This window comes from Oenanthe melanoleuca, chromosome 6, assembly GCF_029582105.1.
Source record: "Oenanthe melanoleuca isolate GR-GAL-2019-014 chromosome 6, OMel1.0, whole genome shotgun sequence".
In the NCBI taxonomy this organism is placed as follows: domain Eukaryota; kingdom Metazoa; phylum Chordata; class Aves; order Passeriformes; family Muscicapidae; genus Oenanthe; species Oenanthe melanoleuca.
In genome coordinates this window covers 21660151-21685262 of record NC_079340.1, presented here as the reverse complement: position 1 = coordinate 21685262, position 25112 = coordinate 21660151, and the positions used below count along the sequence as shown (strand labels likewise).

Here is a 25112-nt window from a genome sequence, read left to right as displayed (position 1 = left end):
TAGATTCTGAGGATAAATGTGCTTTTTTTACTGGGAGCTGCCAGGAACAGTCTGCCAAAATAGACTGTACATTTGCTGATAAGAAAAGTTCATGTGGTCATGGCAATCATAGTGTTGTCTCTTCTCTGAAGATTAGTGCATAGTCTGACTGAAAGACTGATTTATTTTCTTTTTGGTTGTGGTGTGAGAAGAGTATCATTTAAAAGTCTGTGAGAAGTTGCTTTGTGAAGGCTATAAAAATGATATCCAGGAACTGCACTAAACTTCCAGGTTTGTGCATTTGGAAGAAATGTCTTTTTTCTACCTTAAAAATAGACTTGTTCTGCAGAGCACAGATTGAATAACTTGTAACAGTGTTTCAGAGCTTATTTTAATTCAAAAACCTTGCTTTCAATCAGAAATGCCTTTTTTTAAAAGAAGTAAATTCTGTGGGTGATATAGTATATGAACTTATCTTTTGTGAAACTGTTGAATCCTAAGTGTATCGTACTGATTAAAATTAGACCCTTTACCCTTCTTCAGAAAAATGTTAGTGCTTGAAGTCATTCTGTCACAGTAGGCTGTCCATCTGCAAATGGAAAAGATGCCTGCAAAAAAAAAAAAGCCTTTTTCTAGCTAGAGCAGAAGAGTAGGTATCCCTTTATTCTTTTAAATTTGGTTTATGAAGTTTTTTTTAAACAGGTTAATTTTATGTGTCCAGTAAAATGCAACTTGGACATCTGGACATGTACTGAACTTTACAGCACCTAATGAAAGCCCTTCAGTTACAAACTGCAGTTACAAACTGCAGTGAGAAGTTGATTAGTGTCTCTCTTGAAATGTGGACCTGTACAGTTAGCTGATAGGCATTTGTTTCTAGCTGTCTTTATTATAAATGCATTTTGTGAGTGTGTTTTGCATGTATGTTTATAAATGTTAAACTGTTCTCATTGTTAAAGTTTTTGCTGGAAGAAAGAGGGAGAAAATCGGTTTTGCTTTGTTCCTTTTCAATTAGAGGATGATATGGTGAAGAAGGCACGTACATGAACTGTTCTTTAGCTACCATGTGAGGGAAAAAGCTGTAAGATAATGGTATAATGTTCATAACACTTGTTATAGAAGTAGAACATGTGCACATTGACTTATACAGTAATCTGTTTGCTGATGTAAGTTTTTTTCCCAATTTACATTTAATGTAATTGGAAAGAGATTTTGCCAAACTTGTTAATGAGGGATTTCAGAGGCTGTCAGGAAAGACTGCTAGTGGTGCTTTGTGCTGTGTTTTGTTGTAGTAGATTGAGGGAAATCCAGGTAGTTGTAAGCTTCTCCCTGGGCTGTGAGGTTGCTCCTGCTTCCCCTCAGGGGCTTCTGGGTCATACTGACCCTTCTGAGGGAGAAAGCATGTATCCAAGTGCCTCCAGCAGCTGCCTGCACTTCCAGCCTCTTGAAAAGAAGGAAAGACTTGATCCAGTCTGTGTCTCTTGTGCCTGTATAAGTGTTTCTCGAAAGGAAAATGTAATTTTCTGCTTACTTAAGTTTGGGTTGTGGTGTGTTCCCAAATGCAGTGGGTGGAACAGCTTTCCATAAGTTAATTCTAGTTCACTGTTTATCGTGTTTTTTCTCCATATGTCAAATGAGAACTTTAAGCAATCTGAAAGCTGTCTTATATTGTTCCTGTGTTGGGTGGTATTCACTTGGTTAGATGAAATGAGTGAGGAGCTCTGATATGTCTCGATTTCACCTGCCAACAGGTTTCATTTATCTTTGCCTCATAAATTCCTCGTTTCAAAGTTTCCAGGAACTTCAGATGGCTGGGCTGCTTCAGTGACAGTGTTGCCCTTATTAAAATGACCAGAATTTCAAGCTGCTTCAGTGCAGCAGGAGCAAGGCTTTCCTGGTGAAACACGTGCCCTATAAATACAGAGTTTATGTAAGGGTTTGCAGGGAAGCATGGGGGGAATATGAGGAAGTGCCATTAGTGAGAGTGGACGAAGTGGTCTACCAGGAAAACCAATTTGGCATATGGAAAAGTGGGAATAAAATGACACAATAGAAGAGAAAGGCAGCAGCTTTTCCAGTAGTAACCCACTGGAGACATGAAAAAAGAAGATGAAGCTGGCTGCCACGTGAGATGGAATCTCACATCTATGTGTGTGTTCATTTAATTTCTGATATGAAATTCTCAGTGAATTTTCCTACAAGAGATCTGGATTAAAAAAAAAAAAAAAAAGTCTGAATGCTGGCTCGCAGCCTTCCTTTAAAAAGGGGAATATCTCAGGTTGACAAATCTTCAAGATTGTCTCAGTCCTGGACCACTGAGAGATAGTTATATGACAGGCTCTGTTGTATCCAGAACTGTCACTTGTAGATAATTTATTGTGCTATGTCTCCTGTAACGGATGCACTTTTAATTTTGTTAATTTTATTGTGATTTCTGAAGACTATATTGAAGTCACATGTAAACCATTTTGCAAAAAAATTCAAACCTTATTTTGTTTCAAATTACAATAAACCAAAAAATGCTGTGTGCTAAAAATGACTTCAGCTCAGAAGGCTTGCTTTGTCTTTTCAGCTAAAAGCAAGATCAGCATGGCTGATCCTGCTTCAAACACTGAAGTCATTCTTTTGTCTTTACAGACGGTGTGCTTGATTTATCCACTAAGAAGAGTCCTTGTGCTGGCAGCACCTCTCTGAGTCACTCTGCTGGGTGCTCCAGTACTTCGGGAAATGGGTAAGAGAAAGCAACTTACTATGACCTTTTAAAACCGTTTTTTACTAAAAATGTGGGCTTAGCTCCTGTTAATTTTTACTTTCTTTTGGTGTTAACCCTTTGGAGTAATGTGTTTTCAACTTGTACCTTTGGCAAATACCTTCACCCCACCTGCCAAATAAGAGTTGTTGCCAACTGAGACAGGTTTAACTTGCAGTTAAAGACTCTACTATCTGTTATTTTGGCCAATTTGGTACTTAGTCAGAGATCTTTCCATTACCTGTTTCTTGGGTTTAGTGATAGGTGATTTCTGTGGAGATGCAAGTTAAATGCCTGAAGAGTCTTAGGAGCTTTGCAGCATATTTAGACTTCATTTCACTGAAGGCCAAGTTAGCTAACAGGAAAATTTATTTTAGAGGTAACAAATCACTGCATGATTTTTGTTAATATTTCCTAGCATAAACAACAACTTAGAAAAGGACATGGGGCAGGGAGTCAGGTAGTTTGGAAAACTTTGTGTAACTTTGGATTTGCGATTGTTCTGTACAAAAAAACTGAAAAGGTTTTTTTTTAAAAAATAATCACAAAATGTATGGTATAATATTCTTGCCTAATCAGTTCAAGGTGTGAAATACTGTTAAATAAAAAAAAAAATCTCTTAAGTTTCATATTTCTAATGGTCACCATTTGCATACATTTAGAAACCCTTTACTCTTAGGGTTGTATGGAGAGGCTGACCTGGGACGAAGAGGGGTTTTGGGTGTTGATTATCTTGAAGCTACTGTGAACAAATAATTTATTTTTAAGTACAGACATAAATAAAGTGCTATTATTTGCTCAATTTAGCTTTATGATAGCCTTTGAAAAACTTGAAAATCTCAACTAGCAACCTTCTTCCACCACCAATCCCATGTAGTGATAACAGCTGATTGAATTTTTGCTTTTCTCTTTGGAAAAATATTGTTGTCTCAGATTTCTCCTTTCAAGACTACTTTTCCGTTTAATATTTCTATTAATAAAATACTTCAATTCTTCTTTAAAACTTAGTCTTAATACTTTTTACAAGTCTTTAGCACAAACCTTCCCCAGCAACACTTCTCGTTTAATTCTGAACAGGTTATTTCCATCTTTATTTTCTTAGGAAGGCAGCAGAAGCCACTGAGGCTCTGCCCTTGTTTGTGAATCAAGTGAGGGTCAAAGTCCAGCACACAGGGATGGCAGGGCCAGCATCTGCCACTGTCCTGCTCAGTCTGGTGGGTCCAGAGAGGATGCGGCGTACTGGCACCTGTGGTTACTTGTGCAGGTGTGTGGTATATAAGGCTGGCTGCAGTTTGCTTAGCATTACTAAGGCGGGTATAAACCTCTATATAGCTGCCTATAGCTGCCAGTATGACTTTTGTTTAGGTGTAGAATCACTGGTGCACAATGTGATGCTGATACATGCTGTAGAAGGGGTGGAGAATGCACATTGTTTGAGAGGGTGCTGGAATGGCAAACTTGGATCCATTTCTCTAGATTTTGTTCTGAATCCTTGTTGACTTTTGTTGTGCACATCCTATGACTTGTTGCATCCTGGAAAGAAGTGAACAGCCTGTGTATCAAGCATTGTGTATGTTAGATGCCAGGTTCTTTCAGTGGATGTCTTTTCTCTAAAGATTTTTTTAATCCCAGAGTGATGTTAAAAATAATAATGTAGCTTTTCAGTACTATGTATCCTATGCTTGAGTAATGCTGACTTAGCCAGAGGGCTTTACACCAGTATAGTGTCCCAGAGCATTAAAATAGATTGTTAATTTGTATGCTGAACATGGAGAAATTTGGGGGTGGCTTTTGAAACCAATGTGACTTAATAACTACAGGGGGCTAAGCAATCAAAGCATTAAGATAGATGTGATTCTTTGCAGCAGTAGTACTTAATTTCATAGAAAGAACACTTGTGATGAAAGGGAAATGGTAAAAATACATACTGCCTTTTTTTTTTTTTTTTTTTTTTTTTTTTTGTTAACCCTTGATCTGGATCACAGATGGAGCTTAGATCTTCCTTTTCCTAGCAATGCTTTATATCAAATGCGATTCAGGGCTGTGTATATATGCAATTAGTTGTTAAGAGAGCAGTTTGGTAAGTCTAGTGTAATGCAGCGTTTTCCTTTGTGATCTGCAGTATCCTAGCTTTCATATTCAGTGCTTGATGAAAGTCAGGCAAATACCTCTGAGGCCTGCTAAGCTTTTTCTTTTATCCTGAGCAGCGATTCTTCAATATGATGTAAGCAAACATTATCCAGGGTTTCCACCTATGTGTAGATACTGCAGGTGGCAGTCATATTTGCATGTTGAATATGTTGCACTTTGGCTTACTCTTTTATTACTGTGCTTGTTTAGTGGTAACGTCACACCAGTAACACAGTTGTGTGTAGATCTATGGCGATTGATTACTACTTTGTAATTAAGGTGCTATTTTCAGACGCTTGCGCGAAGTCTTTTCTACTCCGAGAATTTGTGAACCCAACCAGAGACCAGCCAACAGGTTTCATTTTTCTTTGCCCAAAAAGCTTCTCTTTTTTTGCGAACAAGTTTAAAACTGACTGATGCTGAGACTTAAAAAAAATAAAAATTAAAGTAATAAAAAAAATTTTAGAGAAAAAATAAATAACACAAAAAGTGATGTTACCCAAGCAAGGCCTTCTAATAAAGGAGTGGCCCCCTCACCCATCCCTCCCTACCTGTGCAAGTCCTGCTCACATCAGTTTCCTTCCATCCAATTAGGCGACCTGGGAGACCCAGCCAGCACCATCCGGAGGGACTACAGAGTGGTGATGGGGTACCTCCAAGAAGCTTGCAGGATGGAACCAGGGAAGGTTATGGCCACTCCACATCTCTTAAAGTACCGCTGGCTCGATCACTCCAGATTAGTGAAGAACTGCTGAGCAGAAACCAGTTTTCTACGGCTGCCAGCCATGGGCCATCTGGACTGCAGAATCATGGACAGCACTTAATATTATCCAGGGAGGCTTCTTGGGCAAAACCACACTACGAATTCAATTTCAGCCGCATGAAATTCAGGGGAAATGGTGCACTCAGCAACATCAGTGACCTTCCTTTTCTTACAGAAAACTCTGCCTTTCAAAAAATGGCACTTCAAACTAAACAGGATGGGAAAAAGGACGTGAGCCATTCATCTCCTGTGGATTTAAAGATACCACAAGTTCGAGGCATGGACCTTTCATGGGAGTCCCGCACTGGTGACCAGTACAGCTATAGCTCTTTGGTAATGGGTTCACAAACGGAGAGCGCGCTTAGCAAAAAGTTAAGGGCTATCCTTCCAAAACAAAATAGGAGAAGTTTGCTGGATGCTGGACCAGATTCCTGGGGCTCAGATGCTGAGCAGTCTACCTCTGGACAGCCATATCCCACCTCAGATCAAGAGGGAGATCCTGGCTCCAAGCAACCTAGGAAGAAAAGAGGGAGATACAGACAGTACAACAGCGAGATACTGGAGGAAGCAATCTCTGTGGTTATGAGTGGGAAAATGAGTGTTTCCAAAGCTCAGAGTATTTATGGGATCCCCCACAGTACACTGGAGTACAAAGTTAAAGAGAGGCTGGGCACTTTGAAAAACCCTCCAAAGAAAAAAATGAAATTAATGAGGTCGGAGGGGCAGGAAGTTTCAGTAAAGATTGAATTAGATCCCCAGGGAGAAGCAGCACAAAGTGCGAATGAATTGAAGCATGAATAGGGATGTTGTAGAGTGCCAATTACTTTGCAAACTGGGTGAGCACTACTGCATAGTTCAACCATCACTGAGCGCACCTGAGTCTCCTGTTTACTGCAATGCTCTTTCTTTTGCAGTTTAGCATAGACTTATGTGAACACAGGTGAAAGATGTGCTCTGAATGTCATATTTGTAAATTTTTCTAGCCTGGTATGGCGCAGTTTCCCTCCTTCACTTGCCCACTGCCCTCTTTATTTCTTTGTTCTTTTTTTTTTTTTCTTTTGCCTTTTGCATGTTTCTCTGTAATAGAGAATTGACTTACCTCACAAAGAATGCGGATCTGTAGAAGTGGACATCTTGCCTGTAGAGCCTGCCTGAACTTCTGATGTTGGATTTTTCATATCTGCCTTTATAGAAATAAGTCCACTTTGTTAAACTGACACTCTCCTAAAACCAGGCAATTTTCAAATGAAAATCAGACTGTCATTCTTCAAAAATGTTTCAGAAATGTTTTTTCCCCTCTTATTTTTGTTGATCCAGTTGATTGAAAGATTTGAGCTAAATCAAATTATTTAGGAATGGTATCTCTTTTGAACGCAGATTTGTCAACTAGATAGATAATCAGTTGGGTCTAATTAAGCTCTCCACTGTTTTCTTTCTAAATTAACTGTACTTACCATTTGTTGTCTGCTTAGTGCTCACCCGGAGGGGAGGGGAGGGAAAACTTACATACACTACCTTCAGAAAATGTCAGTTAATTATTTATAACACTACCTTCGCTGTTATTTTATTTGGTGTTTTTGAAGGGTGATATTTAGACTCACCTTCTTGAGGATGTAGCCTTATCTCATGGAAGACAAGCTTCTCATAGTCAGGAGCAGTCAGGGTACACTAAATGATGTATTAGGGTATGCCTCATTATACCAGAACTACGGTTCTTTGTGACCTTTACACTTTTTACAGACTTGATTCTGAGTTTACTAAACTATGTGGTCCCAACAGCTAGTTTAAATGACTCTAATCCAGGGATGGGGGATTTGCGTAACAAACTACTGTGATACTGAAATAAAAAAAAAAAAAGGAAAAAAAATAGCCCACAAAATGGTGATCTCAAACGTTACAACCTCAGTAGTCTGCCCAAATATCCACATTAGTGAAGGAGCTTGTTAATGTTCAGGGAAGAATTAAAACACTGGTAGCCTGATCTAATTCAGGCTCTGCATCATATCTATCTGTAATACTGTCAGGGTCGAACACTCAATGAATGGGTGTTTCCTTTTTAAATATTACAGTTGCCAGTAGCAGGAATTTATTAAGGTCCTGCTTTTTGTTGTTGTTTTTATTTAATCTATTTTGATAGTGGTTTAGCACATGCTAGAATAAGCATTTGAACACCATTAAAAAAAAGCACTCCGTAAACCACAAATCTGGGGTTTTTTTCCATATGGTGATATCTTTATGATTATATGGAAATCCAGGATAAGTTTTGTACTGAACTTTTACCTTTGATACTTTCTGCGGGAGTGGTCAGTAACTAAGTGGAGCTTACTGGATTTACCACAACATGACCAAATCGTAATTACTGGTTCTTCAGGTAGAAGCAATTTGGTCTTAATCTGTGCAAAAGGTAGATAGAATTACAATTTTTCCCCCATTTGAACAGCCAAAAGAAACATTGGAGTTTTTGTGTGAGAGCATTAAGTGATGTTGGTGAAAGTGGTTTCTCAAAGTTCATGGGAGGGTGGCTTAGGTAGCCCTAGGAATGCTGAATGACTTCTGGAACAATTGATTCTATTAGCCTGTCTCCCTCCCCAGCAACTTCGTATTTTCAAAGGTTAGGCACACCATTGCTGTTGTTTTAAATATGCACTGCTCATTCTTGAAATGGACTGGGCATTTGGACCCAAGTATACTTTATTTTTATTTAAGTAATATGTTTTAGTCCTCAAAATCCTGGTTCCTTGTAGCTTTCTAGTTGTCATCTTGGCATTTAAAGCAGTTTTAAGCTCAGTAGCAGTATATAAACTCTGCAATATGTTCCAGTTTAGCTGGTGTTTGCAATAAAGGTTCAGTTTAAGGCGTGGTTTCATCTGCTGTTGGAAGTTATGGTAGAAAGTTTGTTGCAAGTTAAAAAAAAAAAAGTAACACAGTTTTACTCTTTAAGAGAGGTTTAACCTTTTGCAGTTGTCCTTATTTAAGAAACATGAGTTGAGTTTTATAAAACTTGTCACTGTAGTGTACGTGGAGTGCTCATTTTACTAACCTAAATATTTTGTATGTGTATGTTTAAGTGGGTGACAATCGTGCAGCAGAAAAATGGTGTGCCTACCCTTTAATGCTGCAGTTTTAAAAGAGAATTTGTCTTGTCATTTCAGACTGTAGGCTAAGAATTGTAAATAGATAGTGAGAAGTTGAGTACTCTTTATTTGCTTTGGTTAGAAAGTGGATTTAAAACAAAAAAAAAAAAAACCAACAACAAACCAAACACGTAACTTACTCAGTTTAAATGTCCTGAGACCTGAAGATTGTAATCCTCATAACTGCAAAGCTTTTAAACACAACACTTGATCTGTGATAACTTAATATTCAGGTAATCTTTCTTTTTCGAGAAGCTTTTGAACAACCATATTTCCTCCAAAGGTCTCTGTTTAAAAAGGAAAAAAAAGAAAAAGTGTAGATTATTTTTTAAGCACTAATTGCATTACATTGGTAACTGCAATATGAAATAGCCATTATTGTTTTGTGAAGCATGGTTGAGATTAGTTAGTGGTCCCTTTTTAAAATTTCATGAGCCTCTCAAAAAATAAAAACAAATTTAAAAAAAAGCTGCTGAATATTCAAAAGATATATATTTTACCTTATTGTAGGTTTTGTAAATCTAGTCTGTAATATTCAGGTGCACCTTTTAATGTTATTTTTTGTTTCAAAGTCCCATCTAATGTATTTTCTCTGAGGTGATTCATCACTTAAGACTAGTATCACTCTAAGTGCTGCAGTGATCACTAAGATTTTGTTTCGTTTTTCACTACATATTTTTTGCAGGCGCTTTCAGTGTAGCTAACTAGTAGTATTTGGGATCATTTTAAATATATGATTGGAATTAATGTTTGTCCATTAGCATGCTTAATTTTCTGCTGACCAGCAGTTTGCATGGCCAAAATCCCTGGTTGACCATATTTTGGTGTGGGAAGGTGTGGTTCACTGCGGTCTTTGTAACAAAAGCCTTGTTTCTCATCTTATTTCTGGTAAGTGGATGCTTATGTTACTTGGATCACTTGGACAGGAGAAAGAGATTTTTAAAGCCTTCTCCTACTGCTCTTCTGAGATAACATTAACGTGTAACATAGACAGACTGCAACCCTGTAAAAGTCGAGACGTTGTTAGGAGGAGACCTTTCGGGTATTTTTTGTCACTAGTTTTCTCTTATTCCCGAGAATGTCCATCCGATGTAGTTATTGGACTTAACAGTATTGTTGTGTACTACGTTGATGTAGCTGAAAAAGCCTGACAGCAAGAAACTGTGAATTATATTTGTGGCAGTCTCTGAAAACTAGTTTTTCAGTCCAAGTACCATGAAGGAGAATCCCCCTCCCCTACCCCATCCTAGAAAAGTAATTTTATATTTTGTGTGTATAAAGTTTTAAGAATCGAAGTTTCATATTGTACTGAAGTTTAGGTGTCGCTTGGTAAATCTTTGCTGCAGCATATAATTGAAGATGAGTAAGGCTTAGTGTGGTAGGGGTCCTGGTGTGGAGTTAATTATCGTACAGTTCTGGTGAGAAAGCCCAACATGTATGAAATGTGTCCTTTTTTTTTTTTTTTTTTTTTTTTTAATTTGGATTTGTAAGATGTAAAAGTGCTTTTTTAGAACTCTGACCTATTACAAACTATTACCTCACTTTCAGCCAGCTGGATTCTCATTCCACAGTGTTGTAGGCATTATTGTGGCTGTAATGCTTGAGTACAGCTATAGAGTTGAACGTTTCCAGTTAGATATTGTAGGGACACGTTTCTGGACTCGTTTTTATTTCTGTCTAAAGATAATTTATTTTCAAGTCATTCCCTGATTCTTTTCTAAAGGTTCAAGACAGTTTCCTTTAGAATTTCTCATTTTTTCCCTGTTGCACAGGAGAAGTTGCTGCATAAGCAATACAGGTATGCCTTTACTGTCTTTTTCGTTGCAGAACTCATAACTTGATGCTTGCATTACCAACCCTATTGCTAGACCTGAATTCAAGCTCTGAACTTCTTTGGCAGTTGGAGAAAAAATTATTTTTAACAACGCAGGGGTACAGATAGGATAATGCCTCTAGTAAGGGAACATGTTCAACTTCTGTGTTCTCTTGCAACTCATGCACAAACTCTTTTGTAGAACTTTCCACTGCTGGAGGGATATTCCTAAACACGGGAGGTAACTGCGCTTGAATTTAGACTGGATGAGAGCAGACAAGGAATAGTCTGTGCTTTGTCTTATGGCAGGCCAACATTTGCATCTAACTATTTCTTTCATGATTACTCTGGAGCACATTGCCTTTCCCTGGAAATTCATGGAGCTGGCAAAGTGATTCAGGGGCTTTAGGGTTGAGTAAGCTTTGTGAAACAACTTTTTAGTTCTGATTGAATTGCTTTTTGTATCATCTGCAACGATTGTTACACAGACAAAACCGGAATTGCCATGTGTTTCTTTCCAGTTTACTTTGAAGTAATGCTCTTAAGATGTCCTTGAGTCTTAGGAGAAGAACACAGTGTCCAAGGAGTGAAGGGAGCACTCTGCTGTTCCCTTTTTTCTCAAAAACAGTTTGGCTGCATCTGTAATGTAAAGAACTCTTTCTTCAGTGAAGACAAAATTTGAACTCTTCAGTATAAGAATGCATACTCTTATTGCAGTCCAAAATCTTATGAAGGCAAAATTATTAACCTTATTGAAAGATTTGTCACAGTATTTTAAATAGCGTAAATTCTCTGCCAGATATTAGAAGTAGGATGGGAAGGGTTGTTTCCCTTATTTTCATGAGGATCAGAAACCTCTAGGTATTCCCCACAAATGTTTCAGAAATTAAATGTAATTTCAGTCTAGGTCAATGTTGCTTTTTCTTGGCATCAATACATAATGTTGGCTAATATTGTTTTAGAAAGCTGTAAGAAAATAATTTTGAGACTTGTTTTGGTACTATAAAGGTTTCTACTTGATCTTTAGTCATATTGAAAATTCAGTAATTGGAACCTTCAGAAACCTGAAAATCTGCACTGCTAGTTGTATGCAGTTCTGATGAATGTAGCAGATAAAGTTGCCACTATAGTAACTCATTTCTGATTATCCAGTGTATGAACACAATGCACTGTGATGACCACTAGGCAGAGAGGTATTACAAACTTGAAATGATCTGTAGATCTACTTCACTAATACCAGAAAAAAGCTGTTAAGTATTTAGAGCATTCCAGTGTCCATCTCTCTCTCTCTCCTTCCTGTTCTTTCTTTGACTGGGGCCAAGTCTCTAAACCAGTATTACAGCCACAGTTTTGGACTTCATGTCCTACTGAATTATGCCTATATTCAGGTATTGTCATAAAAACCTTCTTATTAAGAGAGCTTTATTTAATTTTCACAAAAATCTCTTAGCGCAGTTGCAATATCAGTTTTCCTGGGTGATATACTAGGAAGGAGGACTTTTTTCAGCCTGTCCAGGGCATTTCATTTACCTTCTTAAAAACAAACATCCCCACCTTTGCCCCTGTGCTTGTCTCTACTGAATTGGTAAGTGTAATTTAGGAGGACTCAAGATAATAACTGCTTTACAGAGCAGGGACAAAGGCTTCATTCTGACTGGAGCAGGAAAAGTGAACATCAAAAACAATTTCTCTCATCATCACCTAGCACAGTTTATCTTAATGTTTTTTTCCTCCTCAGAAATAATGAGGATACTACTAGAGCTACTTAAAACAGTTTATCAATTACTTGGTGCTACATTTCTCAAATAGTTTTGCAGATAATACTTTTTATGCCTGTGTGAAAGCATGTAAACTTTTACTGTCACTATAAAAAGCACTTGTCTGACCTATTCTAAAGTACCAGAAAAGGGATAAATAACTGCAGCACTTTTTCTGTTACAATGCCAGAGTCTTAATTAAATCTGGTCTTCAGGTTATGAGATACTTCAGATATACAATCTAGGATCACTAGCAGCTTGTCAGGTCAGATCACAAGGTTTCTTGGGATATTAATCTGTCTTTTAAAGACTAGTAAAACAAAATATTCTGGAGTTCAGGTAGGGGATGTATATATACATGCCTGGTATTTTTAACTGATCATTTCAGTAGGCCATTTCAGGGCTTAACATTGGGAATCTGGGATGATGGGTAGGGAAGGGAAGTTTCCCAAACTGAAATAAAATAACATTTGGACCATTGTTTAATGTTCAGTTTGAAAACTATATCACAAGAAAAATGGGTAGGGATTCTTTCTCCCTTATGCCTTCAGGGAATGAGTAGTATTTAGAATCTCTGGCTGAAATTCAAGCCTTTTTACCGTGTAAATTTTTAATATAAACTCATTGACATGCTTTTTACATCTGAGGACTGAAAATGGATCTTAATGTTTAAGTTGTGGAATGGAATATTTCTTAAATGAAGGGGGAACATTTAAAAAAATAGATTAGAATACCAGCATTAGTGAGCTTAAGGAATTTTAGTATGTAATAGCAAAGTATAGCAAAGTATTTGATTAAAAAATTAATCTTGAATTGCTAGTCTGTAACTAGGTGCATTCTAATTTAGCAGGTGAATATTCTTTACTTATTGATATATGATGGGCTTTTTGCAAATAGAAACCTTTATCTGAGTCCCATGTGTTGCTTGTACTGATGGGATGTATGCTTACAGCAGCTTACTGCTGCTTTAAAATGTATAAAATGTTTTGAGTGTTTGCTCATAACTCTTTTTAACCTCCACTTGTTAAATTGTCAGACATTGGTATTTTATCAGTCCGCAATGTAAGTTTAAACTAATGTTCTTAGGAATCCGACTTGTACACACACTGTTTAAAAACCCTCAGGGACAGTTTACACACTATCCTCACTCAATTCAGGTACTTGTACTCTCTTCTTAAACCTAGCAGTGACTTGTATTTTGTTTTGCTTTTCTTTTGACGTGCTGATAGCACATCCTTGATGAATGTCAACTTAAAACTCAGTTCAGGTATCCAGGTATAACTCAGCCAAACGGATTTTAAAGCTGCATATTTACTCTCCAGCACACAGTGCCTCAGACACTTATAGTGGCATTCTGTATATTCAGTTATTACTACTGAGCAGATCGCGTGGGGGTTCCTGGTATGTATTGTAAGAAATTCCTATGTATATTATATAATATGTATTATATTATATACATATATAGTATATATGTTATCTTAAACTTATATATTTTAAAATGCCACTACTAGCCAGCGCAGCTAAAAATGAAATACATTCCCAGCTGCCTCTGTGAACAGCAGAGGCAGCTTCTTAACGTGGCTCTTGCTTCTCTCTCACCATAACTACTTCTAACCTCAAGCACGGGTCCTTGGCTGTCTGACCTCTACACTCTAGTTATGCAATGTCCTTAGAGAATTCTGTGCACTGGCCACTGTGATGGAAACCAATGGGCCGAGAGTGCTTTGAGTTTATTAGTAATTGTTCTGCCAAAGTTGGTGTTTGTATGACAAGCGTGTAAACCTGTCAGATAATCAGCAGAGGTCCAGGTTGTCCATAATTGCTTCCACCTCCTGGGTAGGACCAGAGCTCACGAGGTGCCTCCTTTCTAAGGCTGAGCACTATTCACTGAACACCTGCAGTGCCAGGCCTCTGTGCTGTGCTCACCCATAGGCCAAGCCTGAAACTAAAATCTGCTGTTCTGCCTTCATGGTGATCTGTTGGCTGTCGCAAGTCAGCAACACCTCTGCTTTATTATTTGACACTTTACATCTAAAAAGTCTTCTCTTTCTATTTATGTAACCCATAGTCTTTGAAGAGTATGGAAAATGGCATTTCTCTCTGACCTCTAGAAGTTCAAGTGTCATGGGAAAAAAAAAACAGGAACCCCCCCTTTACTCTTATGGACCTCATTTCAATATACTGTTTACAGTTTGACGGAATTGTATAATTTAATATTTCTCTTGTACTGTAGTTTATATTTATTTACAGATTTTTTTTGTACTGTGTGATTTGAATTTTTTGTTCCTTGCTATGATCAATGTTTTATGTAGTAGAGCACTTATGATCACAAATTAAGGTTTTTGGTTTGATTGCACTACATTAATTTTTTTAATGCAGTTCTGATTTTTTGACTGGACTAAATAAGCTGTGTCTTAATGTATGTGATAAGTACTTTTAAATTTTTATTTCATGTGGTCCATTTATTTTTTGCATTGTATGTCAAAGCGCTAATTCTCTTGTTGTGCATGTGTAAGATTTAATGGCTCCATTGTATTATTTGACCATGTCATTTTGGAAACACATTCCCAGCTGTAACGTTGTGTATGGTAGTTTTCACTGGATGCTAGACTTTTCAAAACCACTATTCTTCTAATAAATTTTGTTGTGAAAAACTTCAAGGGGTTCCAATTCTGTTGTTTCTAATGTGCTTTCTAAATGCCTGTACTAGTAGCCCGAGGATGAGAGATGCATACTGTCACAAGGGGGGAGAAGCAGAGGAGGAAGTGAAAATAGAAGGCAAAGCAATTTCTGGCTGAAGGACTGAGCTTTGGAATCTCTCTACTCCGTTGGGTTCTTGTCCTAAATAGGATTGACGATAAAGCTGCTTTAGCAGCTGGGCAGGGAGTGCATGTGAAAGCTGAAACGCTGTCTCATAGCAGCCCAGTCTCATCAACTCCCGGACTCTAATTTGCACTTCCCTACTGGCCACCTTAATTTCCTTAATGGTAAATAATTTATCCAGTGAAGAACAAACAATCAGGAGGGAAAATAGAAGGTGCTGTAGTGATGTTCACTGAGCACTTAGTAATGAGCCAAGGTAGACATGGAGGTAGTGAAATCACAGCCCGAGCCCTGTGTGTGTCAGTTTTGGGCTGTGGGATGGCAACAGGCAGAGCACGAGTTTGGGCAGCAGAGCTTTGTACTGGAGCACACACCACCAGGCACAGGCACATTGCTTAGCTGCTCACCATAGCACAGGTGTTGCTTTTGTTTTCTCTGCAGCTTTATTTTCTCTGGTCTTCTGCAGAGGGGATAGGTCCCCAGCTCCCCATTAGCACAGGGAAACTCCAGAAACTCCATCTTGCTGTCCCTCTGCATGGGGGCACAAGGCAAGTGCAGCAGTGATGCCACACTGCAGCCAGCCCTTCTCCAAGATCCATGTTTACTTTCTCATGACTGTACTTTGGGTTGAACTACTTTTGACGTTATGCATTATTGATACTGAAATGCTGAATACTAAAAAGTAGGTTACACTAAATGGTGTATAATGGAACCCACGTGAGATTAAGCATTTCTGCTAACCTTTGTGTTCAGTTCTAGGATGATTTGAGAGTGCTGCATAGGGATTTCCTAGCTTTAGGAAAATTCATAATGCTGCACAGTGTCTAGCCCAGGTTTCTTTTCTCCTGAGAAACTGCCTTTCTTATCATGTGCTGTTGAAAAATAGGTAATTTAGGGTTTGGATTTTTTAGTGCCTTTTTTATTTTTTAAGATCCTTAAATAACTGTTACATTACAAACTAATTATTGTATTACTTGTATACTAATGTTGGTATTAAAAACAAAAAGCAAAATGGTAATTGGGTGCTGTCATTGGTTTAGCTTTACCAGGCAAATCTCTCTTAAATAAAAATCTTGGTTTAACTAGAGACTACATCTTACACTTATTCAGGAATAGTGAGTTTTTATGTGTAAATATCTTGAAAGCCTTGTGCAGCAAACTATCATTTATCATATTTTTTTTCTTTGTCTGAATACATCTGTCAGATCTATGAAAATAGCCTTTGAAAGTGATGAACCATATTCCCATCTGCCATTCTTTAGGATGAATTACACTGTGCAGGCTTGTCCCAGAACATTTTTAATTGACACTTTTAGTCCTGCGATTATCACAAATACCAAGTTTTTCTGCTTTTCCTGAAAGACTTGCTGATGGTCTGGCACTGCTAAAATGAAATTGTTCAAACTTGAAGGAACACAGTCTTGATTTCTTCTTTTAAAAGCTGTTTCCTACATCATGACAAGATTGCACAAGATGTTGCACCCAGACCCAGAAAGAAGCTTCCATGCTGTTGTCTCTTATAAAACTAGAAGAGAAACACAATTAGCCCTGTTAGGCAGCTTTAAAAGTCACCTGCTAATTTCCTTCAGCTTGTTTGGACTCCAGGTGGGTTTTGAGCTGCTCAATCTGTTAGTGGAAGAGGCAGCTGCTTCTTTTGTGCCTGCAGGAGGAGTGTATCTGGTCACCTTCTGAAGTAACAGATCCTTTGTGGAGTAGCTGTGGACTGTACCCCCACATACACCTGGGTCACTTGCTACAATGCAGATATTCCCTCACATGTGAAATAAGAGGCTCTGCTCGTTTCTCCTCTATGGAAGTGAGAGGTGCTGGGAGGCGAAGAGCAGGAAACTTCAGCTTCAAGTGAACCTGCAAGTTGTAGTGTTTAAACTAAACCTATAAGGAGGCAACTCCCTGAGCTCAGCATGAAGGATCTGAAAGTTGGAAATAAATTTAAATTTTGGGAGTAAAGCTGGAAGGGGATTCCTGAGCATCACAGGTTGACCTTCCCATGTAACCAAAGCCAAGCCCTTGTGTCATGGCTCCTCAGAGTCAAACAGCAGCAGTGCAGAGCTTGCTCTGGTGTCTGCAGTAAAACTGATCACCAGTGGCTTTCCTGCCTGAGCATGCTGAGCTCTCTAATTTCCTAGAGGCATAACAAAAGTGGGTCTGGGGGAGGGGGAGGATTTAAATCCTAATTCAGGAAGATACTTCAGCAAATCACTATTTTATTGATCTGACAACTCTGCTCTGGCAGGTGCCCAAACAAGGGTACTGGCTGAATGGAGGTTTTAACTGGAAGTGAGTAGCAGGTTCTTGGACCTGTTTAGGAATGTGATTCATGTACAGAGGAACAGAAAAACAATTTCAAAAAACTGAGCTTGAAGTGTCAGGGTAAATCTAGGAGTATGGACTTTGATACAATGAAGATGGAAAAGAGATTAAAGAGAAAGTTGATCTTTTTAATGTAATTATTCTTGAGACACTTTAATACATGTTTCAATGCTGGAAGGATCCCAGTTTGTGAGAGTGCTGTTTTCTCTGATCTGGTACATTTGATGCAGACTCTGTAACTTGAAATGCAAGGTGTTCTAGCTGTCTAGTAGGAAAATCAAAAGAAATGTGTATGAGTTCACACCTGTGAATTATGAATTAATTAAGTTCCTTCTTACCCACCTACTTGAAAACCGCAGACAACACAATCTTTAAAAGTTCCCTTTTGGTATCATGAAGAAGGAACAGAGAACAATCTTGTTTTTACAGGTCACTTTGGATGTATCAAAATTACAAATCACATTTGAATAGAACTTCAAAAATTCTTCCCTTGCTGCCTTCTCCTCTGCAGGTGTCTCACAGCTCTGCAGGAGTCTGTTCCCATCACACTTTACTGAAAGGCAGATTCTTGTATGAAATGGCTACAGCTCAGATTTCCAGGAATTGTTTAAAAGCTCAACTAAAATTAGAATGGCTTAAGGTTTATCTCAGAGCATAGAAATATAAGCGCTGCTGCCTGAACATGCAAAAGTTGCCTGTATGAAAATATGGCTGCATCCCCCTAAGGAGCTGACTGGAGTCCTGGACTATAACCCACCCAGCCCTGACATTAACACCGAGGGCTGGGGCAGAGGCTTCAGCTGTGGCCTGTACCTGAGCCTGCCGTGGATCTGTTGATGTGTGCCTCCTGCCTTGTCTCCCTGGCTCTGGTTTCTGGTGTTGGCTCATCACAGCTTGCTTACCTACCTTTGCTGGGCTCCTGCTTCAGGTGCAGGTCAGCCAGCCATGTGCTGACAGGAGGAGTGGTTTGTCTGTACAGGATTATCAGCAAACTGCTTGTAAAAATTACAGTGCTGAATAGGTTACACCTGCTAAGGTTTGGAATTTTTTTTTTTTTGCTGATATGCACTAAGATCTAATTGTCACAAGTCCCAGATCCCTTCTGCCCAGCTATTAAAGTTTAGGGCTTGCTTAATTTATTTGGAATTACTTTCCTAATTTTGAAAGGGGCTTTTATGGTTTCCTTTCTTAAAACTGAGCCTTTCTTCTCCCTGAGCTTTAGAGGAAGGTCCTGACACTAATTGTTAAGTTACTCTGGGATTTCAGGGAAAACCTGACACCAGGAGAAACTGAGCAGCTTCCCTGCATGTGTGAAGTTTTTTCATACACACAGCCAATATTTGTGCTGGGTCCCTTGCTATAATCTAGCCTGAGATGGTTTCTTGGAGAATCCACTAGTTCCCACCATGTTCCCCTTTCAGATGAAGGTGGTAGTATAGTTTTTTCGTGCTTTAAGGTGCACCGTGGTCACACATGGTATCTTCCTCAGAGTCCTTTCAGGCCTTTAAAGCAACTTGCTGCATGTGAGGTGTTACCAAGGGTTTAAAACAAAGTATTTGAATTTGGAAGGAGATTTTAAAAAAAGACCCACTAGGATTCTGGTTTTGCATAAGAAGCTATCATAGATAATATACTCTGTTTGTACAGAAATGCAAGTTTTTTTCTATCTATCAAACATCAGCTCAAGGTGTGAAAGCTAAACAAGCTTTCTTGGTACCTGAAATGTGGTTGTTAATAGCTAAGTTCTGGTCAGACCACGGTGGCAGCTGCTGGACCTTACTGCTCCCTAGAGGTCTATCTAGCTGTAATTCAGTGAGCTTTGCTGCTCATGCACAAAACCAAGTAGATTTTTGCTCCTGTTTCAGGCCCTGTATTGGCTTTTGTCTAACAGACACAAGTGTGTATAGTAAGGGTGACCACTCATCTGCTCTTTCATTCTAGCCACCTTGCCCATGCCTGTCCTTATGTTGGTGCCTTTACTTCTGTTTGAGTGTTGACTGGATTGCTAATTAATAAAAAGAAAAACAACATAACTCAGGATTTAAAATAAATATGCTCTGCACTCAATTTTATTATTAAATTTGGAATCATAGTTATATAATGTAATATTGTAATAGAATAAAAATTATAAAGCTTAAAAGCAAAGTGACAAAGGTAGTGGCTTAGTGCTGGCAAAGAGCAGATTGATGGGGGTTGGGCTTTGGCTTTTTCATCTGTTCTTTTATGGCTCATGAGTAAAAAAAGGACTTTCATTGCAAGATTTATAAGAGTAGCGAGGCCTCAGCAGGACAACAGGGGATTTGGCACTCCACATTCTGTGGGTCAGAAGTCCCACGATGTGCATTGTCTGGGCTCTGGTGTCACCATCTGAACATCTGAGTTGCTGCGAGGAGGATTTTTCAGAGGTGGTTTAGCTGTGATTTCTGGATATGGCCCCGTTCAGTATTTCTCTGGTCATAAAAAGCACAGTGCAAATGCCAACACCCCGTTAGCATTGTTGTCTCGTTACAACCGCGTGGTTAAGCGTGAGTTCATTTCTGGGAGCTCTCAGGGTTTGCGTAGTGCACTTAATGTTAATATGATAAAAAATGTCTGTGGTAGAGGAAATCTGCAGCTGCTTGATGGGCAGCGTGTGCTAATGGGTCATCATTGCTTTGGCTTTCTCTGCGAAGGTTAGGGACTCATTTTCCTGCTGGAGGGACCAGGAAAGCACAGAAGTCAGAGGGAGGCAATCTGTGAAGGCATCTCAGGGGGATCTGCAGGGCTGTGATGCTTGCTCCTTCCTTGCTGTGCCTAAGGAGTGATGAGCCACCTCTGCTTTTTCCAAAGGATCTGTTCCTTTGCAGGCATAAGCTGTTGTTGATAATTTTTTTCATTTTATTTTTCCTTTTGTGACAAACCAGCAACTGATGGGTTTTGTCACCAATATAAAGAAACAAACAATACCTATCATTATGCAGTGGAAAGGAAAGTCACACAGAGATAAAGTACATTTCAACTGCAGCATCCATTTATAAAGGGTAAAATGCCAATTGAGGAGGCTTTAAATATGGTAAATACCCCTGGGTATACTAGCAGTGATGGAATGTTACATACTAAGCAAGGTGTAGCTCCCTGCCTCAATTTACCACGTAGCTGCACAAATACTGGCTGTGTGAGTGGGAAGATGGAATCTTTCTTTGTGGGCATTTGCCAGGGTCAGATGTGGTTTGGATTTGTTAGTCTTCCTCTAGCATTGAGATGTGTTACAATATAAACAAAGGAGAAAAATAATTGTGGGCTAGGATATCAAGGTGAATTTTTGAGAGGAAGAATAGACTCTCTTAAGAGAGGGAGGAAGGACAAGAGTATGTGATGACAAGGGTTAAAAAAAAAAAAAAAAGATGCTGTGAGGGATGTGCAGAAATGGAAGGATGAGAGGTTTGAGCTGAAGGGGAGGGGTGTGCATTAGCGCAGAGGAAATCTCTCCTCACTGGTATGCACAGAGACATTTCCTGCCTTATGTTTTGGTTTCTTAATAGTTATCTGACTATGAAATTAACCTACATCATTTAATGGTAGTTGAATGGCAGCTAAATTAACCCACTTTCAAAATAGAGCTTACCTAGCCCGTCAGCTCTGAGACAGCCTTGTCCCCAGGCATCCAGGGCTGCAATCCACATCTCTGCCTTAACCTATTTCCCAAGCAGCCAGGCAAAGTGGTGCATCAGAAATAGGCTTTGCTGCTCAGCCCAGCAGCAGAGAGTGCGGACATGTATCAAACTGCTAATTCATATTTCACCAGGCATTCCCGTGCAACGAGGGATGGCGTTGGCACGTGGGGAGTGCCGCCCTTAGGAGTTGTGATACTGTTTCTATTAACAACATGGCCTTGATTATCTGAGGCCCAATTACCTGAATCTCCAGGTTATCTGAAATGGGGTCATATCCCCCAACATCTGTTAATTACACCCAGGATACCCTCTCCTCTCCAGATGTCTCCACTGGCCCCTCCCAAGCTTTGGCTGTGCTGAGTGTGGTTAGCTCTAGGGAGTGCTCTACCTAGCCCCTGCATTTGGTTTTTTCATATCCATGTTGGGGGAAAAAAAACCCAACCTGGATAACTGCAGAATTTGAAATCCTTGAAGACTTCGAGAAGTAGGCAGTGGCTGTGCTTGGCAACATGTGTGTTGGAGCTGGGACCAGGAAAGTCTTAGGGGAGGGTGTCCAAGGCATTTGAGTTTTCTTTTCATGTTCAGCTTAGGAGGGGAAGGTGGAATTTCTCACAGCACAGCCTATCCATCTCACAAGCCCTCATTTACTGCAGATGAGTGCACCTTCAGTGGGAGTTTGCTAGTTGTTGAACCTCTGCAGCTGCAGTGACTCCAGCTGACCTGTGTGTGCATGTCTGAAGGTTGAGGAAGGAGAGCTTTGTCCCCAGTGTGCTGCAGGACAGACAGGAACTGACAGTGATGGACTCAGAGCAAGGGAGAGGCCATACACCTGTGTCACCTCTGGTCCAGAGCCAGTATATTTTCCTGGGACTGTTAGAGATGCTGAGGGCATCCCTCCCTACTCCACAGTCCCTGTGGTTCCTTCTCTTTTCTCTTAACTGGGTGCTGCTTTTTTTAAAACGTGCAAAGCCGTGAAAATCATTGTAAGAACTTTTTTTTTTTTTGCCCTGCATGCTTTTGTTATCTTTCTTCTGGTGCTGTTCTGTTTTCCTATCTATTCTGGTCTTCTGGTGCTATCTATCCTTTTGGAGCACCTAGCTCAGCAAAGATTCTGGGTACTGCCTCAAAAAGAAACAGTCATGGTAATTTTTTTCCTTAAAGGGAAGATCCCCAATGATCTTGATAATTAGAAAAATTAGTGAGGACAATTCTGGAAAGGATTTGAAAGTTGGTATGTAGAATAGTATTTCTAATATGATAAATTTCCCTTGGTTTTAAAGCAATAGCTCAGTGGTAAAAATTTTAATTAGTCATTAAATATTGTATTAGAAGTATCACAGTGATGATAAACTACTATAGAATACAGTTGGGTTTTGGGGGAGGTGGGAGTCAAGGAAGTTATGACAGGAATATAAAAAAGCGAAACTTATTTGAGTTTGCTATCAGTTTTTTTAAATGTAAAACCGATTTTGGTTTGTTTGATTTCTATTTGGTTACAGGTGGGGAGAAGTGATTTTTAATGTTTAACTAGTTAAAAATACATAAACAAACAAAAGACACTACTCTGAAGGGTTAAAATTCTGAATCTATAATGGATGTCTGTTATCTGTCCAGTCGGTTGGCTGATTGTACAACCTGGATGCATTGATGAAAACATGCAGCTGACAAAAATCCCCAGCCAAACAAAACCCATCTATAACTTGTTTCTTCCTGCTTTTCAGTTGAAATACAAGCTCAGTCCATCCCCATGTGCGTCACCAAGGACAGAGTAAATTCAGGGGCCTTGAGAACCTGGCAGCAATATTTCCATAGTTATTTTGGCTGTGCTTTGCACAACTTCAGCTTTTAATTTAGAGGAGAGTGCTTTTTCTCCTTCCTAGCTGTTATGTGGAGCCACAGCTCTTTGCATGCTGCTTTTCTCTAGAGAGAATTACTGTAGCACCCACAGAGGTGTGAAGGGACTCATTCATCTGTGTGGGGAGTGTGAGGTGCCAGGCATATTTCTGAGGAATGAAATAGAGGCATTTAAACTGGTGCATCCAGTGTCAGCCTTTAATTGGGGCTTTGAAAGGTGAACTCCAGAAAATCTTGCTTCAGTGGCTTGCACTGTTGGTGCCCGTGGCTGATTTGCCCATCCCCTTCAAGGAATCACCGCGTCTGTTCTGCCAGCAGAAGGAAGCGTGTCCTGCACCTCTCAAGGCACGAGGTCTGTGCTGCAGCTAGCAGTGGAGGAGATGGGTTTGAGCACAGTCAGATGGTCCCACGCCTTTCCCAGCATATTTGCTTTTTCATGGCCATTCCAGCAAGCTGAACTGGGACTGGCAGAGAACCCATTTCCCCCTTCTGCTGGGCGTGCAGCCCTCCAGCACAGACAAAGCGAGGCTGTCCTTGGGAACTGTGCACGCTTAGCATGCAGGATTCACTGTGCCCTGGGGCTGGGGTCAGCTCACCTGACTGCCAGCAGGGAGCAGGTCCCCTTTAAGAGGCTGTTCTTCCTTTGCAACCCCTCAAAAAGGCATTTCCACTCACCCTGAAAAATAAATTAAGTGGTTGAAGCCAGCAGGGCTGGAGGTGCCACCCAAGGGCGGTGAGACACTGCCTCAGTCAGACCTTGGGCTCACAGTGGGCATGGTCAGTGCTCTGAGTTCAGCTGCTGGAGGGCATTGCTCATCAGTTAGTCTTTCTTCTTAGTCATCCACGTCTCTCAAATCTCTGCTTTTAGTCAGGTTTCCAAGATACCCTTCAGCTTTTTGGGGTACCCAAGTGGTACCTTTGGTTTTGGGTGGTGCAAGGCACCTCTCTGCCAACTGGCACAGTCAGCTGTGTGGCAGTGGGAGAGGGAGGGGAAAGGTCATCCCTGTAAAAATACTGAATTGGATTTTATAAGTTTATAGCTATGTTTTGTTTCTTTTACAGAACTATAATCCTGGTGCTTAGAGTGGTCTGAAAGGAACAGAAACACTTAGCCTTGAACTTTTGTTCTGCTGCTGCTTCTTGTGCCTCTGAGGTACAAAACATACCTGTAAACTTATAATCAAACCGATGTTCAAGGGCTAAAAAAAGAAACCCAAAAAGGGTACAGGCTTCATGTTCAATAGTGAGAAACTTGGGGTGGGCAAACCAGAAGATTGCAGTTGGCAATTGACAGGTTTTCGGAGACCGGCTTCCCAGGTAGGTTGGTATGAACCAGCTCATTTCTTTCTCCCTTTCTTTCTTCCTCTCTTGATCCCTGCCCAAATACACTATAGAACCAGAGGCAGACTGGGCTGCCCCTAAAACTATTTCTTTATAGCATTCACAAGCAGAGCAAGCACAGTGTCACCCTGAGACAACAGGAAGGAGGAGATACAACAACCCCACCAGTGGTCTGGGGGCACTGCAGAAGCTGGGAAAAGCTCCTCAGACTGTGTAGGGAGAAACACAGATAACTTGGCCCTTCCTCCCCATACTGTAAATCCTCTGTCTGTGCAGTCTATAGGTGTTACGGACTGACAAGCCTCTGCCATCCCCCAGCCCCTTCATCCCCAACCGCGTGGCCTTTGTTGGAAGCCCCAGGTCCCCTCCAGCAAGAGCTGGGGGAGGGTTGACTTTAAACTCCACTAAACAGTGGAGGCACAATGCAAACAAATGTATTGCAGCACGCAGCTATGCAAATAGCTCCAGAGCGCAGCACGTTTTCCCCAGCATTAATTGCTGCACCGCCGGGGTTGCGTAGCAACAGCTCCGCTTGTGCCTCTGACAGCTCCTGCCCCTTGATGCCTCTGACACCTTCTGTGGCAGCAGCCAAGGGGAAGAGACAGGGCTGCCCTGCGAAATCGAGGAGGCCTGGGAGGTAGTGAGGGGCTCTGGTGATAAAATTCACTTGGGACATTGGGGTTGTCTTCTGCTGGCCCAGGATAACATGCAGTGGGGCGGAAGGAGGGTGTTGGGGCGCAGAGCAGAGCCTTGTGAAGGCAGCATCCGAGGCTGGTGGGCAGAAA

At 40.2% G+C, this 25112-nt stretch overlaps 1 protein-coding gene across 9 annotated transcripts in view; it reads left to right on the top strand.

Moving 5' to 3' along the window:
- Positions 1–25112, top strand: part of LCOR (ligand dependent nuclear receptor corepressor) — a 90902-nt gene that overhangs the window by 50509 nt on the left and 15281 nt on the right. For 4 of the 9 annotated variants that reach the window (XM_056494649.1, XM_056494647.1, XM_056494646.1 and 1 more), the window contains 2 exons: positions 2617–2710; positions 5453–14985. In XM_056494649.1, the coding sequence (XP_056350624.1) occupies positions 2617–2710; positions 5453–6422 (1064 nt within the window). In that variant the 3' untranslated portion in view covers positions 6423–14985. Of the gene's footprint in view, positions 1–2616; positions 2711–5452; positions 14986–24048; positions 24140–25112 lie in introns of those variants that run through there. The other 5 variants (XM_056494643.1, XM_056494642.1, XM_056494645.1 and 2 more) reach the window with 2 other exon arrangements.